Source organism: Dromiciops gliroides, chromosome 6, assembly GCF_019393635.1.
Source record: "Dromiciops gliroides isolate mDroGli1 chromosome 6, mDroGli1.pri, whole genome shotgun sequence".
NCBI classification, from domain to species: Eukaryota; Metazoa; Chordata; class Mammalia; order Microbiotheria; family Microbiotheriidae; genus Dromiciops; species Dromiciops gliroides.
Window position 1 is genome coordinate 94,282,159 of NC_057866.1, and position 17,500 is coordinate 94,299,658.

A 17,500-nucleotide genomic window follows, 5' to 3' on the forward strand; every position below is an offset into this window, starting at 1 on the left:
AAAGAGAGAGTAGAGGGGCAGCTAGGTGGCGCAGTGGATAGAGCAAAGGCCCTGGAGTCAGGAGGACCTGAGTTCAAATCCGGCCTCAGACACTTAACACTTACTAGCTGTGTGACCCTGGGCAAGTCACTTAACCCCAATTGCCTCACTAAAACAAAATAAAAAAAGAAAATGATTAAAAAAAAAAAGAGAGAGTAGGATAAACAGGGAAAAATAGGATGGAGGGAAATACACAGTAACAAGTGTGAAAAACATTTTACAGCAAGTTACTCATCAGTAAGACCTCATTTCTCAAATATATAGAAAACTGAGTTAGATTCATAAGAATACAAGTCAATCCCCAATTGACAAATGCTCAAAGGAACAGGCACTTTTCAGAGAAAGTAATAAAAGCTATGTATAGTCATATGAAAAATGTTCTAAACCACTATTGATTAAAGAAATGCAAATTAAAACATACCTATCAGATTGGCTAATATGATAGAAAAGAAAAATGACAAATGTTGGAAGGAACGTGGAAAAATTGAGACACTAATGCACTGCTGGTCAAATTATGAAGTGATTTAACCACTCTGGAGAACAATTTGGAAACATGCCAAAAAGTCTATAAAACTGTGTAAACCCTTTGACCCAGCAATACTACTACTAGGCCTGTATTCCAAAGATTTTTTTTTTAAAAGGGAAAGGATTTCTATGTACAAAAATATTTTTGGCAGCTCTTTTTGAGGTGTCAAGGAATTGGAAATTGAGGGGATGTCCATCAATTGGGGTATGGCTGAACAAATTGTAGTATATTATTGTGATGGAATACTACTCTGCTGTTAAAAATGATAAGCAGGATACTCTCAGACAAATCAGGACTTACATGAACTGATACAAAGTGAAGTGAGCAAAATCAGAACAGAGTGCGCTGTAACAACAAGACTGTATGATGATCAACTGTGAATGACTTGGCTATTCTCAGCAATACAATGATCTAAGACAACTCAAAAGATTCTATGGGGGTCATAGTACAATAGTCTTTTAAGTTTTATACCAATTATATCATTAATTTGGGTATCACTTTTATCTTTCTGCATTATTAATTTATGAAAACCTGAGTTTCTTATTAGTCAAGTGAATGTTGTAAGAAGGCAAAGAACCATTATAGCATGTTTATTTTACATTTACATGATAGCATTTGTTTCCATACAGGCTACTAAAACATACCTTTTCAGAAATGTTTTGGGACTCTCTCCCCTATCACTTTTTTTTTTTTAAACTTATGAAAGATAAAAGCACGTCTTTACCCTGTTAAGAACCTTGTATCTACCAATGTCTGTTTTGAGGCTTCAAACATATAGAGGAACCAAAGTACCCATAATGCTACTTTAATAAAACAAATTTTTGAACAGTTCAGCACTTGGTTAGCATCCCCTTAACTGACTTACTGCCAAGGCTGTGACTCCATAGTCACAGGAAACCACACTATCTTTCAATAAGTAGATAGAGTCTAGCACAGGGTTTCTTAAACTTTTTCCACTCATGACCCCTTTTACTCCTCGGTAGATGGTATATAAAATAGGCATACATAACATTTTACTGTTGCCAAATTCTTCATGACCCCCACATTCAGTTATGTGACCCCCTATATGGGGTTACAACCTACAGTTTAAGAAGCTTTGGTCTAGGAGAAAGCCATGGGGCAGCTAGGTGGCACAGTGGCTAGAGCACCGGCCCTGGATTCAGGAGGACCTGAGTTCAAATCTGGCCTCAGACACTTAACACTTACTAGCTGTGTGACCCTGGGCAAGTCACTTCACCCCAACTGCCTCACCAAAAAAAGAAAAGAAAACAAAGCCACAACCAGCCACATAAATATCAACATTATGAAGGTAAAAAATACTGGCATAAAAAAGGCAATATAGATAACATATCTATCTGGGCAGATGTATATGTGAATCCACAAGCAAGTAGCTGGAGGAATAAAAACAAACCTCTGAAAGAATTGTGCTTCATTAGTTAAAAAAAAAAAAAGACACTGTAAAACATTCATTACTCCCGCTATAACTATAAAGTGATTTTTTTTGTACTTCTAAATGCACCCTGAGAAGAGAGATAGTGAATCTTTCCCCATGTCCTGGAAATCAGTACAGATCCAGGCAAGCTAACGCCATTCCCTGCTCAATAAGGCTTCTGAGCAATCATAAATAGTCACTTGATTTAAGCTGACGCTCACACCCTGTCTCCAAATACATGTTTGTACTCATTTCCCAAGTCATTTCAGTTAATATACACATACCTTACACGTGCTCAAACATGGCTATATCTAGTATACATATCGGAGTACATAACAATAAATGTATTATACCAAAATGGTATTTTATGGCTTTTTCTTCAATACAGCTTAATGAAAATATACATCTGAACATAATTTAAGTACAAATGTACAAAACCTGTAAACTCATACAGCATATTTTAAAATTTATAATAAATTTTTTATTACAGTTCATAGTTAAAATAAAATATTCAGAATTTACTCATTCCTTGCATTTGGCTTTTTGACTACTGAACAGTGGTTTAAAGTCTTGTTGGCTCTTCTTCATCATCACTGTAGCCAGATTTAAAACAAACCTGTAAAAGGAAGCAGATCAGCTGTTTTAATTAACTAGAACTTAAATTCTACAGCATATTGAGCAATTTTCCAATATGGCCTCAAGTTGAGCCAATTTTCATCTTACAATTTTAAGATGAAAAAATTCATTCATTTTTTCCTAGTTTGCTTGAACTAGTCCATTATTCTCTTCATAATGAGCAGATATATAAAACAAGCCATTCACAACAGAAAAGGCTCAGCTTCATTACATGTTTTTTAATTCCATTTACTTTTGTATGTCAGTCAGACTTACACATCTGATTCACTAAAATCAATACACAATGATTACATTTTGGTATATAATTAAAAAAATTTTTTAAACATTCAGTTTTTTATGTATGAGATATGGAAATACTATACTTTATTCTAAACTTTGAAAAATATTTCACTTTAGGAACACACCAAACAAAATAGTAGATTATAAATAATTTCTCCTGGGAAATATGATTTGATACCCAAGCATGTAGGAATTTTAATCATAGAAAAGTAAAGTTTACAATATATCCTAAGACCAAGAACCTTGGGGTTTGTTTGTTTGTTTGTTTTTTGTAAGAACCTTGTTTTTATCCTTATATTGATTATAGTATTAAAAATTACCTTTGGCTTCTATGATGAAGTTTCTGAGTCAAATTTAGATATTACAGCTTATAAAAATAGCTTATCAGTTCTACAGTGGTACACATAATATATAATCAGGACTAGGGAGAGGCCTCTAACACAATGGGTAGATTTTCAAGCTTACAGAAGGGCGTGGTTAAAAATTACATTGTGATGAAATGATGAATCCGAAGTTATTAAAACAAAATATTTTATAGTGGTCCAAAGGAAAAAAAACCCTTCATCTGGAAATTATGATTTCTAAATTCAATACAACAATGGAAATTCTGTTTTACACATGACAGTCATTAACTTCTCGTTTTCAAAAAATTTTCTTGTAGAAGTGGCTTAAGGGCTCCAAGTCCCTTGAGTAATTTTAAATGCTAGGCATTACAAAAATGAGTAATTAAAAACACAAGCAATTTATTTTTTTGTTTGGTTTTTGTTTTAGTGAGGCAACTGGGGTTAAGTGACTTGCCCAGGGTCACACAGCTAGTAAGTTTTAAGTGTCTGAGGCCGGATTTGAACTCAGGTACTCCTGACTTCAGGGCCGGTGCTCTATCCACTGCGCCACCTAGCTGCCCAAGCAATTTATTTTTAAAAATAATTTTATACTTAATGATTTCTGCTTTAGTGCTTCTATAGGGAAAGAACATTTTAGGTGGGATGTCAGTAACCCTTAACAATTATGCAATGTTTAATTTTAACATGGTATTTAGTCTATAGTCTTTCGATATAAACTGTAACTGCAGACTTCAACTGGGCATGGTACTGATTATTTATTAAAATGATGCTTGAATTTTTATTATAGAAATGTTATTATAAGAGGTACATTTTTTAAGAGTTGAAAGAAAAATAATCATTATCTCCAAATCCTTAGAAAGATACATTTTTGCTCTTAACACAACATAGAAAAATATCCCAGGAAGATTTTTACCCCTCTTCTGAAGAGTCTATAGAAGAAGCCTCTCTTTGGTCTGGGAGTATGCTTGTTAACATCTACATCTGATGTCAGCTTGTCATTTTCATATGTATTGATGTCTTTGAAACATTCTGTTTCAATCATCTGCATCCAAAAGAGAGGTAAAAGGAAAAAATAATCATGATAAACCATAAAGCAAAAATTAGTTTTGTAGACATAAATCCCCAAGCCACTGACTAAGATTCTGGCACTCTTAACTAAATACTGGCCCCACTTCAGTGAGGCTCCACTCTACCTGGACCATCATATCTGCTTCTCAATTGGTCTCTCTGTCCCAATCCATCCTTTGTCTCACTACTTAATTAATTTTTATTAGGCACAGATGTAATCAGGTCACTCTTTTGATCAATACGCTTCAATAATTCCTTACTGCATAATAAATAAAAGTTCAAACTTCTTGATTTAGCATTTAAGGTCCACTATCACCTGCCCTACTCAAACCTTTCCCACTATATCTATTAATACTTCCCTCCATTGGTTACTCAACAAAAGGATATGTAATCTATGGTTCTGTTATCTAAAATTATCAAATTATTTTATGTATGTGCTGATCAATCTAGTTAACCTTCAATTGCCTTAAAAAATGAACTAAGTGGGGCAGCTACATGGTGCAGTAGAGAAAACACAGGTCCTGGATTCAGAAGGACCTGAGTTCAAATCCGACCTCAGATACTTGACACTTACTAGCTGTGTGACTCTGGGCAAGTCACTTAACCCTCATTGCCCAGAAAAAAAAAAAAAAAAAGAACTAAGGTTTACTGTTCTCAAGCCCTGCCCTCTCTCCACACAGAATTTAGTGGAATAATCTAATTTATATTTTAGCATTAATTTAAAATAAAGCACAGAACACTCCCACTCTCACACTCAAATTAGAGTTCCTACTTTGGCCTCTCTTTTGTTGTTGCCTCTATTCAGTAATTCTCATATTTTCCTGCTATTTCCCTTCTCCTCCTCTCATTCTTGTCCCATCCTTATTCTTTTAAGCTGAAGTGTCAAACATACCAGCAACTGTCAAGTTCAGCTGAACCAGATTAAAATGCAATTGGGAGGGCAGCTAGGTGGGACAGTGGATAAAACACCAGCCCTGGATTCAGGAGGATCTGAGTTCAAATCTGGTCTAAGACACTTAACACTTACTAGCTGTGTGACCCTGGGCAAGTCACTTAACCCCAACTGCCTCACCAAAAAAAAAAAAATGCAATTGGGAAATCAAAATAAATATGAATACAATAAAAATAGATAACATTATACTGTAAAACTAAGTCAATATGATGCCTGGAGGGATCCTTACATGCGGATTAGTGGTCCTGGATTCTATGAGTTGGACACTACAAGCTCTCTCTACCTTCTTTAATTATAATTAGTGATAAACACCATAATGATATGCTAGTGAAAGAAGGCTATAGCAACTTTTAAGTGTCCTCTCACCACTTGTTCTTAGAACACACATTTGTTCCAACATGGACCCTTCCAGAAACAGATCATTAGGTATTTCTAGATATTTTGATTTTTGGACCAAACCTAGGATAACATTGGTATCAGATACTCCTGGTGAGAAACCATCATCTACCAATGTAAAACTTCAACTGCTCTGCACTTCATTTATAATCCTAGAGAGCAGTTGGGCCACCAAGATGTTACGTAGCCTACCCCCAGACTTCTAACAATAGTCCACATCAGAGGCAACACTTAAACCCAAGTCTTCCAGATTCTGAGGCTGGTTCTCTTTTCATGCATGCTTCCTCTATTGTATTAATGTACTTATGTCAACTATATAATAAAAATGTATAGCTATATAAACTAGTACAGAATAAGATCGTTTAAAAATTCCTCTCACTTCCACTAAAAAAGTGTCCCGAAAATCTTAGAGCAATTTAAAGCTCAGAACTTGTTCTCCCTTAAAAAAAGGTTGTCAAAACAGATTTCTCACTATCTCTTCTATACAATCCACAATTTCATACTCTGGGGTCTTTGTTCATATTAGTTCCTAATTCTGAGAACCCTTTTCCTTGATCTTGACAGCTGGCTGAACTCTTAGCCCATCCTTAAAGACCATAACAAAGACTACCTCTTCCTGATTCTTCCAAATGGAAATGATCGTCACTAACAGGGACCTAACAGTAACTCTTGGGAATTTATATTTCATTCTATTTTGTATTACAATTACTGGTATGTATGTAAGGATTCCCCTCTAATGAACTGAAAGCACTGTTAAGAACCACAGGGTCACAGACTTCACCAAAGAAATTATGAGTCCAGTCCCTATAATCCTAGAGATATGGAGTGTGAAGGGACTGAGGGTCGTCTAGTCTATCCTCCTCATATTGTAGATAAGGAAACTAAACTCAGGGAGCTTAAGTGACTACCCAAAGTCACACAGCTACTAATAATCAGAGTTAGATTTAAACCCCTACTGCCTCCCAAAGCACAGCTACTGTCTTACTTAGTGATTACATTTCCCTTCTAGCACTTGGCATAGCTCTTTGCATATAGTATATACTCAATAAATATTTGTTGAATTGAAGTAACTCCTAGGTCCTTCAAATTTCTTCCTTTGCCATTTTCTGTGGTTTCACAATGAACATTTAATTAACTATAAATAAAATTTAAATGTATATACCAATACAGATAAGGTTGGTGTAAAATTTCTCTGGAATCACTTAAAAAACATTCATAAAATATAATACTGTCTCCTCACAAATACACTAAATTATTTACCCAGATAAAAAATTCTCTCTCTCTCTCTCTCTTTCTCTCTCTTTCTCATATTAATAATGGTAGCACCTACAAACAGAGAATACACATACACACAAAGAAGACCATAATGTAACATATGGATTCCTGGTCTTCACTGTAGAAATAAGCCTTAGAGAGGCTACAGGTTCTGCAGGCAATTTTCTATCACCCTGAGCTAAGCAAACAGATGGCTACCATCTGCTCCAATTTATACAAACCAGAGGAAATGAAGCTTTCATGTTCCTAGTCAATTGCTAACTGCATCACTCTTGTGATTATAGATTTGGTATACCTTCTGCCCCAACCCCTTTGGTGATATTAGTTGGGTAAAAGAAATTCTAAGAAAAAATGGCCATTTTCCTTTCATTTGTAGCCATTAAACTGACATAAATTAAGGGTACGGTACCTCATTTTGCCAGGGGATGGAGACACAACCCGTAACAAATTTGGAATAGAAATCGTCATCTGTCGTATCCAGGTTCACTCCTTTTACTGTCGAGAACTGCTCAATATCCAAAACATCCTTACAATACACTGCACGTGGCTGTGTACAGAAAGAGAAGAAAGGCTTTAATACCTGCATGATTGCTTGTTTACCTTGAACTAATATATTTTTGAATATAAAATGTATATGAATTTTTGAAATTCACTTTAAAGTTAAAGCAAAATTTCACACAATTTACCTAATGTTCTTCTACAGTCACCTAAATGGCACAAAGAAATCAATTCTCTAGTTAGAAATGCTGGTTTCTTTCTCATTTGTCATTTCTAGTCTCCATGAGGCCCTAGACCTTATCTCCTACCCACTTGCCACCACACACTTGTCTCTTGTGGGGCACAGCCTCTAATACTGGCCATGAGACCCTTGACACTTTTTTTCTATAGATGGAAAAGAGGCAAGTCAGATGGGTTATTTCTACAGTGAAGACCAAGTAGGGTATAGAATCACTAAGTAAGATTTCAAAAGTCCATCTTTAGTATTAATTTCCTTTACAACATTTTTCTCTTATAATCATTTAGCTCCACTCTTAAGGAACACACCACTGGCCTATACAGTCCATTACATTTTTGAAGAGCTCTCACTGTTAGCAGAACTGTAGTCAGCAGAAAGTATGATGTCCATTGTTGGGGAGAAGGGGATCCATCTTGCTCACTCTTGCTTCCTTCCCCATGCTTGGACAAGGGCTAAAACATGATATGCTATGTCTCATCACAGACTGTGACCAGTGCTCTCAAGCTGTGACTGATACATGGCAACCACCAACTGTTTCTACTTGAACTAACAGACAACCCAGTGGCTACACTAACACCTTCTCCTCTGGCATGAAGCAGCATGTATGGAAAAAGAGTAGTCTGCAGACCACGCCTTGAGGGTCATGGCATTGATGTTTAAGAAAGCTAACTTAGTGTTGTTTTGTTAAGAAACTGGAGTTTGTTTTCCTTCAGCATATTTCAGCACTAGTAAATAGGGGCATCTGGGGTAAAAATTAAGGCCTCTTTGTGGCAGTTTCTACCCATTCAGCAGTAGGTGCTCTAGAGTCATGCTCAGAAGCATATCCTGATCCACACTTCTCTCTCCCCGAACCCTCTGATTTGCAGAAAGGAAGTGCTGAGTAGGCCTTGGCAGTACCTGCTCTTCAGACCAATCTGCAACCTCCAGTTGAGTAGAAGGAAATTCTGGAGCTGGAAGGGTGGGACAGTCTACCCTGAAACTCCTCCTCCTGTCCATGCCTTTTCAGTTACCACCTAATCCTCCTTTGCAATATGCTCTGAATCTCCGTAGAAGTAAAGATGGTGAAACCTCCCATGGGTGCTCATGGGAGAAAGAACCATGCAAGATACGGGTCTTCATGGGCAGCATCCAGCACATCAGGCACACTGAGGGAACTCCCTTATTGTTACGTTTAGTGTAGAACAGTCATGTCCACAGAATGAAGTGAGGATTTTGGACACTACAATTCCTGGGAGCTTCACATAAGCTATTTTCATCTAAGGCTGGTCATCAGCAGCCATTCAGACAAGGCTTCTGGAAAGTGCTTGAATCTGATTCATGAAGGCACCAGGTGCTCAGTGTTGAGCAACGGGTGTATTCTCAGTAGCAAATTTCAAAACAGCAAGCTGGCTCCTATTCCTGGATGAGATGACAATCTTATCAGCTGGATTTTCAGTGGCAGACAATGGGATGAACACAAGTGTTTCCCCTTGGCATTGAGGCTCATCTATCCCGTGGCTTCACCCAAAGGCCCTGCTGATAAATCCGAGGCAACATTAGGCCTTTCCAAGTTTTCTTCAGATTTATGGTATGGATATCATCACTCTTTCTTTTGAAGATATTATTCCATTTGGAAATCCATAATGGGCCACTAGCATGGCTTCCTATAGCAAAGAATTTGAGGACAAGGCATCTCGGGCCCTGAACACTGTGAAAGCTTCCCTTTAAAGTTGCAATGGAAACTGAATATGACGTATCAAGAAATCCAAGCTGTTCATAAAGATGAATGGTTATTAAAATATGTTTATATACCTATACATCTACATAAGCATCACTTTCCATATTCAAATATATATCGTTGCCACATGTTTTTTCTTAGGTGGTCTAATCACCATCAACATTATGCTTATGTGCTATTTATTTTTAAAATTTTATTGATGTCTTTTGATTTTTAAACCACAGTCCTTTCCCATGGTATTCTCAACACACTCACTGAATTCTCCCCTATTACAGAGTAAAACAGTACAAGAAAATAAGTCCCCAGTCTCTCCCCTCTCTAAACAATCCTCCTCATAGCTGTGCCAGCTGACATTCCTAAAACAAGGTCTGACCGTATCTCTTCTTTACACAGGAAGCTGCATATGACCTCTGGGATAAAATAGAAACTCTTCTGTTTGGAATTTAAAGCTGCTCTCAGTCTGGCTCCCACTCCTCTTCCCAGGCTTCCACATGGTATTCTCCAATATACTTCACTTTCTAGCCAAACTGATGTGTCACTCCATCTTCCCGTGCTATGCACTTTTGTCTCACCTTCATCTCACAGAGCCCACAACTTCCTTCCAAGCTTGGCTCAAGTGCTTCCTTCTACACAGGGCATATCCTGATCCACACTTCTCTCTCCCAACCAGGTTCTAGTGCCCTCTTCTTATGGAAATTATTTTGTATCTACTGGTTTGCATATAGGTTGTTTCTCCCCTCCCCAGTACAAACAAAAGCTCCTTGAGGGCAGGGATTTTTCACAAGTTTTTCAAGGGAAGATGAAGAAGTGGCAGTGGAGAGGAAGGAATATGCCTCTTCCTACTAGCTCAATGTGTGTGTGTGTATGATGGTGGTGGTGGGGGGCAAGGTACAGGAGGTGTATTTTGTACACTGAAGGACAATCAGGGATGCTGTATTTTTCAGGTGGAGCAAGATTTCTGGGATTGAAAAAACATGGAAGGAGTATGCAAGGAAGAGGTCTAATAAAGGGATCCTGAAAAACAAGATAAGGAGGGAGGGTACTTCAAGCATAGGGGGATGGCTTATGAAAACGGACTTAAGGCAACAGATGGCACTGTGAGGTTGGAGAACAATTAGCAGTCCGGTTGGGCTAGAACATAATGAAGGAAGGATCTAAGGTTGGAAAGGTGGGTGGGAGTTTAGAATTTATCTTAAAGGAAATAGAGTCATTGAAGACTTTTGACCAAGGGAATGACACAGTCAGACCTATGACTCAGCAAGATGATTCTGGCAGCTGTATAGGGCAAGGAACTGGAGTAGGGAAATCCTGGAGAGCAGAGAGAGAGATCAATTAGGAGGTTATTATAATTATCAAAACACGGGGTGAGGAAGGTCTCACTAGTGTAGTAGATCTGTATTTGAAGACAAAGAGGTAGGTATAAAGGGTAGTGTGAAGGTAGATTAAGACGTGGTAACTGACTGCATTTAGTGGGTGAGGGTGACGGAAGGATCAGGGATGATCCTAATGTTATGAACATAGAGGTCTAATAAGCTATGGTACTGCCCCCTGCCCCTCAAATAGAATTAGGGAAGTGTGGAGGGAGCACAGATCTATGAAGGAGGATATTTTGGGCAGGAAATATTCAAAGGACATTGGACATATAGGTGGAAATGTTCAGTTCACTGTTGGTAATGAAGGACTAGAATTCAGAAGATTAGGATTTGATATCTAGATTTGGGAGTCATCAATATAGAAGTAACTGCAATCATTAAGAAAAAGGCTATGGGGGTAGCTAGATGGCGCAGTGGATAGGGCACCGGCTCTGGAGTCAGGAGTACCTGAGTTCAAATCCGGCCTCAGACACTTAACACTTACTAGCTGTGCGACCCTGGGCAAGTCACTTAACCCCAATTGCCTCACTAAAAAAAAAAGAAAAAGAAAAAAGAAAAAGGCTATGGGGGGGGGGCAGCTAGGTGGCACAGTGGATAAAGGACTGGCCCTGGATTCAGGAGGACCTGAATTCAGATTCAACTTCAGACACTTGACACTTACTAGCTATGTGACCTTGGGCAAGTCACTTAACTCTCATTGCCCCACCAAAAAAAAAAAAAAGGCTATGAACTTTAACCATAAGAAGTTTTGATTAAGCACATGCCAGGTATTGTAAATACAAAACAAAGACAAAGTAAACAGTAATTTTTGGCGGGGTGCAGGAAGCACTCATACATTTGGCAGGTACACTTCCTTGGGCAGGCAGTGGAATGCAATGAGCTGTTAGGAAGGGATGATTCTGAGAGGTATAGATGTGAAGGAAGGCAGGCCCTGGGGAGGGCCTTTGCAATGACTCAGAGAGAGAAGATAGAAGCTGTGCACAGGAAAAGCAAACAAGAAGCATGGCTGGAGTGCAAGGGTCAGTAACGTGGAATAAATCAGGGGCCAGACTGTGAAAGGATGTCAGTGTCCAACAGAAGAGTTGGTATTTTATCCTAGGGGCAGGATGGAGTCACTGGAGTGCCTTAAAGGAGAAATGCCACTGTCAGACTTATCAGACACCTGAGAAAGAATCACCTGGAATATAAAGCTGTGCTTTTGTTCCACAAGTTTGAATGCATGGACGCAAATGAAATCATTGAGTGTGAGAACAGAGACCCAGAATAGAGCCCCAGAACACAAACATACAGGGGGCAGTAGCTGGATGATGATCCAGCAAAGGAAAATGGAGGAGTAGCTTACCACCAAGGAAACCCCACCAAGAACTGGAGGCAGGTGAGAGCATCCATGAAGAGGAAATTGTCAACAGTTGTCAAGAGCTGCAAAGAGGTCAAGAAGGCTGAGAAGAGGCTTCTGGATTAAGCAACTAAGAAATCATTAGTAATTTTTTTTCATAAAAGTATTTTATTATTTCCAGTTACATGCAGAAATAGTTTTCAACATTTGTTTTTGTAAGACTTCTAGTTTTCAATTTTTCTCCCTCCCCAAGACAGCAAGCAATCTGATATAGGTTATATATGTACGATCACATTAAACATATTTCTGCATTAGTCATGCTGTGAAAAAAGAATCAGAGCAAAAAGGAAAAAACTCAAAAAAGAAAAACAAAAAAAGTAGAAATAGTATGGTTCAATCTGCATTTAGATTCCACAGTTCTTTTTTTCTGGATTTGGAGAACATTTTCTATCATAAGTCCCTCGGAATTATCTTGGACCATTGTATTGCTGAGAAGAGTCAAGTCTATCACAGTTGATCATTGCACAATGTTGTTGTTGACAATCATTAGTAATCTTGAAAGAAAAAAGTTTCAGTTGAGAGGTGGAGATCCACCCCAAAGAGAAAAAGGATGAGAAGTGAACAGAAGTTGAGAAAGTGGGGGTAATGTGTATAGATGGCTTTTTCTAAGAATCTGGTTGTAAAAGGGAAGAGATATAGTAATAAACTAATAATAGCTCTCACCTAGTGCTTTTGAGATCTACAAAGCACTTTACATGTACTGTCTTGTTTGATCCCAACAATCCTGAGAGAGGGGTGCAGCTATTACTATCTCTTTTTTACGGATGATAAAACTGAGGCAGTTAAGTGGTTTGCACAGTGTAACAAAACTAGTAAGTACCTGAGTCAGGATTCAAACTGCAGTCTCCTTACCTCCAGGTGCAGTGTTCTTTCCATTAAAAACCATACTGTCTCTTCAAAGAAGAATTTAGTATTCTTCAGCTAGAGTACGGTGACCAGCTGTTCTCTATCTTCACAGATTACTGATATAGAGCTGGAAGGGACCCTTGGTGGTGATCGGAATTTCCTCATTTTATAGACAAGGAAGATTACAAATCCAGTGCTGTTTCTACTATGCTCTGCTAAGTATACGGCAAAGTCAAGTAAAAGTGCTTTCTTGAAAGGATGGGGAGATCTAGGTATGTTTGCAGGTAGCAGGGACTGAGTCATTGGAGAGAGAGCTATTGAAGACTGGAGAGATTAAGGAACATGATGATTTTGGAATCATTTGCTTAGGGATGGTAACTTAATCCCTGGGAGCTAATGAGGTTGAGTGAGCGTAGAGGAGGGAAAAAGAGAAGGCCCACAAATAGGAAACTGATGAGTGATCAGAGAGGGAGGAGTAGGCGTACATGGCAGATGCTAAATGTATCACAGGATTAGGGGAGCAAGGAGGTGAGTTTGCTAGCCATGGGACAAGAAATGGTGGGAACTGATTAGAGTATTTTCTTCATGTTATTGGGCATGGGAAAGTTAATAAGCCATTAGGTAGCTGAGAGGCTAGGTGGTAAAGGAGGCCACTAATTCTGGATAGGGTGTGGTAGGGAAATCACTTCACTTGGCTTTTATTCTTCTGGGGTGAGGAACTAACACTAGGATGGAGGATCTATTAAAAGCCAGGAAGGTTATGGGGTGAGGAACTCTCTAATTCCAGTTCTTATGAAGGGAAGCGCTGGGGCTAGACCATATTGGCCACATTCATGGGTCATGCAGTGACAGGGAGGCTGTGTAAGAACTAATTTCACACATGCAATGATGGGTAGCACATTTTGATGGACTTTACCCACGTGAAGTGGGTGAGTGGTTACAAAGGACTGATTAGACTTATACATCCAAGTAAGTTGTAAGGATCCTGCTACTTCTGACATAGGCAAGCCTGAAAGAACAAGGAAGGGCTCAGAAGATGCTGACAAGGATAAAATTGTCACTGCCCTTGTGACTAAGGCAGCACTGCCCTGTCCTTTAGTGTACTCCATGCATCAAGTAACTAACTTAGAGTGCATGGCCAAAGTACCACTTTCCCCTGGACCACTAACAAAGATACCATAAGTGAACTGGAAAGCAATCTAGAACTATGCTCCCCCAAAGCTAACCAAAGTGTGAATACCTTTCAACTTAGCAACATCACCACTAGGTCTAAATCCTAAAGAGGAAAAGGATTCCTATGTACAAAAATAGAGCAATCTGAGAAACATGAAATAATGTGGAGGAGAATGAGCAAAATCAGGAGAATAATTTAGATTACAGAGCACTTGTAGATGAGGCCACTGTATCAGTGGTTTTACTTTATTATGAGACTTCTCATGAACTAGGAATAATCTGTAAATGTTTATAATATAAAAACAAAACATCAATGACACTCATTAACAACATTAAAGTAAAGGCAACTTTGAAAGACTTACCAACCTCGCTCAACTCAATGACCAATCACAATTCCAGAGAACTCATGATCAAACATGCTACCCACCTCCTAATTAGGGAGGTGATGGACTGAGATATTTTTGGGGGGATGTGGGAAACGTAGGAACTTGTTTTGCTTGACTACAAATTTCAAACAGGGCTTTTGTTTTTCTTGCTTTCTCAGTGCAGGGGAGAAAAGTGAGAGGGCAAGATTTTGTTAATAGGAAATTAAAAAAAAAATTTAACAGTAATATCCACAAAAACTGACACATCAAAAGCTGCCCAGGTAAACAGATGCCCCAGAATTATACTGCTTTACCATAGAACTATAACCCATCCTCTTCTGTTTTTTCTGCTTCCAAAACAAAGAGCTCCCAGAGAAGCAGAGGCTCAACAGTTTGGTAACATTTTTTGAACATGGCTTTGGGACTTGTGAGAAAGAGAAGCCAGAAGACAACCCTGTGCAATATGCAAGAAGGAGGAAGGGTGGTGGTTAGGGGGTGAGTGTAGCTTCTAATCCTTGGCTGCTCTGGCAGATGGGGGATAATCAGAACTGGAGGGATGCTCACTACCAGCCCCACCCTGATTCCTGCTTTGTTAGGGGAGGAAGACAGGAGAATGAATCACACACTGCAAGTATAATGGGCGAGACCATCAATCCAGTGGGTCTGGGTCTTTCTGCTTTTATGTGCTCCCTTGTTAAGGAAGACTGGCAGAAACTGCTGTCTTATCAAGCCACAGATCAATTGCCCTGCCTTCTTTATTGTGGCAATATGAGTGCTGTCCTCTTCAAATAAGTCTCTTTGAAAGGGGATACATTTATTCATAGAATTGCAGATTTAGAGTTGGAAGGGATTTTTAGAGATCATTTAGTCCAATCTCCTCATTTCACAAATGAGAAAATGAAGGGCCAGAGACTCACCTAGGGTCACATGAGTAATAAAGTAGCCCAGATGGTATGTGAACTTCAGGCCTCAGACTAACTTCTGTGTTCTCTCTACTCCATTCTGGTTGCCAATGACACTGCCTTTGTTGACATCATTTTTGAAACCCTCTTTTGGGATTTAATATAAAAACAAATTTTACTCTTCAAGGGAAATCACATGGTATAAGAAGTATTTAACCATTTTAGAAGCCCTCATTTTATCAAATAAAATAACAGAAAAAAACTTAATCACTATAAAAGGACCAGAATTTAGAAATACCTAAAAGGACCAACCTGTATCATTGATGCATATGGTTTTTAGAGGTAGAACAACATACTTTATTTCTTGTTACATGAGAAGTCTTTAGAATGCTAAGGAACACTGATAACAAAGATATAGAAAAAGTCACGAGGTATGAAGTAGAAATAGCTAAGTTTTATCTAATTTGAAATGTCTAAAATTTTTTTTCACTTCAACTGATGCATGAGGTCCTACTAACTGTTAAAAAAGAATAAATTCTATCATAGTACTAATGAATGTAAGTGCTTTAAAAAAATTTAAGTACTACATAGAAGCTAGCTATTATTATTAACAGGGGATAGGAATTAGTCCCATATAGGGAACTTCCAGTTGAGGACACCCCCCCATCAATCTGGTCATCACTTTCTCTGCAACTTATTAGACTTACAGAATTGCCTGGGTCACACAGGTAAGGACATGAACCCACATATTTCTGATTCAGGAGGAAAATAATGACAACAGTGAGAAAGACAAAAAGCAGTGATGATACAGATGAAAAAAAATTAAACTTTCAAAGTAAATCTCTCTATATATGCATATACATATAAGTATACATGCATACATTAAAACGTTTATATATAGTCAATTTTTTGATGTCTGTTTTTTTCCCCTTGAAATGATCTTATTTTAGGGGAGCAGTTGACATAAGGGAAGAGGTCTATTTTCAATGTAGTGTTGTATTTATGTTCATGGATGAATAGTGGTTCTAAGTAAGGCTTTATACTTACATCAGGGGAGAAAGGGGGAGCTAACATGTTTGCTTCCAGTCTCTTGAAGTTAATGTCCTTGAAAATAGGATGCAGTTTCACACCAGCAGCTCCCTCTCCTGTGCAGCCCAATCGTTTTCTCGGATCCTTCTCAAGTAACTGCAGAAAAGAGAGTAAGGAGATCCATTTAATTCTTTAGATTAAAATGAAAAGTATTTTGCCTTAGAAAACACCTCTAGAAAAAATATAATAGAACGGAATGAAGTATCTTTACAAAAAGAAGAGGAAAATTTCAAAGTGTAGCAAACATTATTAATTCAGACTCTATGAAGCTGGAATTTGTGATATTTTAGTTAGAAGCTGCTGAAGCATTATCTAATGTAAGGGTTTGCTAATTGACATTGCTAAAATATGTGTGGGAATGTTCATACTACTGAAGAGAAAATAACTGTTAAGACACCATTTGTAAACAAATTATAAACAAATAAGCTTGTTTATAAACCTATTCAAACAGACCCTTCTAAATAGAAAATGTTTGTTTTAAAATTTAGACTTGTGAACAATTGAAAGGCCTCCTTGCCTTTACTATGAATTAATTATGTTTTACCATATTTGAAGTTAACATTTTAAAAACTAGAATGCTAAAATGAAGCCTGGACTATTAGGAGGCTAGACTAAAAAAAAAAGAGTGAAAATGAAGAGAAAAGCTTCATTCTTATTCTTCACCTATGTGCTTTATATGTCAAGGGCTAAGTCTGGATTAGAAGAATTTAGGTAAACGAAATCCACTAGTTTAACTCGTTGGCTCCTAGACAGCAACTTGGAGAATATGGTCATAGAGACATCAGACAAATGGACAAACAGACACTCTCTCTGAGTTTAACATTTTGGTGACAGTTTCTGAACTTGGTTTTGACATTTGTAGCGAAGAGAAGCTAGAAGACACTCATTCTTGTGTACGTTCAGGCTTAGAAGGGTGGTGGTCGGGGTTGAGTGTTAAATACTTTCAACCTCAGGGA

At 38.1% G+C, this 17,500-nt stretch overlaps 1 protein-coding gene across 3 annotated transcripts in view; it reads right to left on the reverse strand.

The window, feature by feature from the left end:
- Positions 1–1,753: 1,753 nt before the first annotated feature.
- The window catches only part of GRK4 (G protein-coupled receptor kinase 4), a 136,138-nt gene continuing 120,391 nt past the window's right edge, over positions 1,754–17,500 (reverse strand). For all 3 annotated transcript variants that reach the window (XM_043972583.1, XM_043972584.1, XM_043972585.1), the window contains 4 exons: positions 16,503–16,640; positions 7,357–7,494; positions 4,170–4,298; positions 1,754–2,613 (listed from right to left, as the gene is read on the reverse strand). In XM_043972583.1, coding sequence (XP_043828518.1) covers positions 2,560–2,613; positions 4,170–4,298; positions 7,357–7,494; positions 16,503–16,640 — 459 coding nt within the window. In that variant the 3' untranslated portion in view covers positions 1,754–2,559. The remainder of the gene's footprint in view (positions 2,614–4,169; positions 4,299–7,356; positions 7,495–16,502; positions 16,641–17,500) is intronic.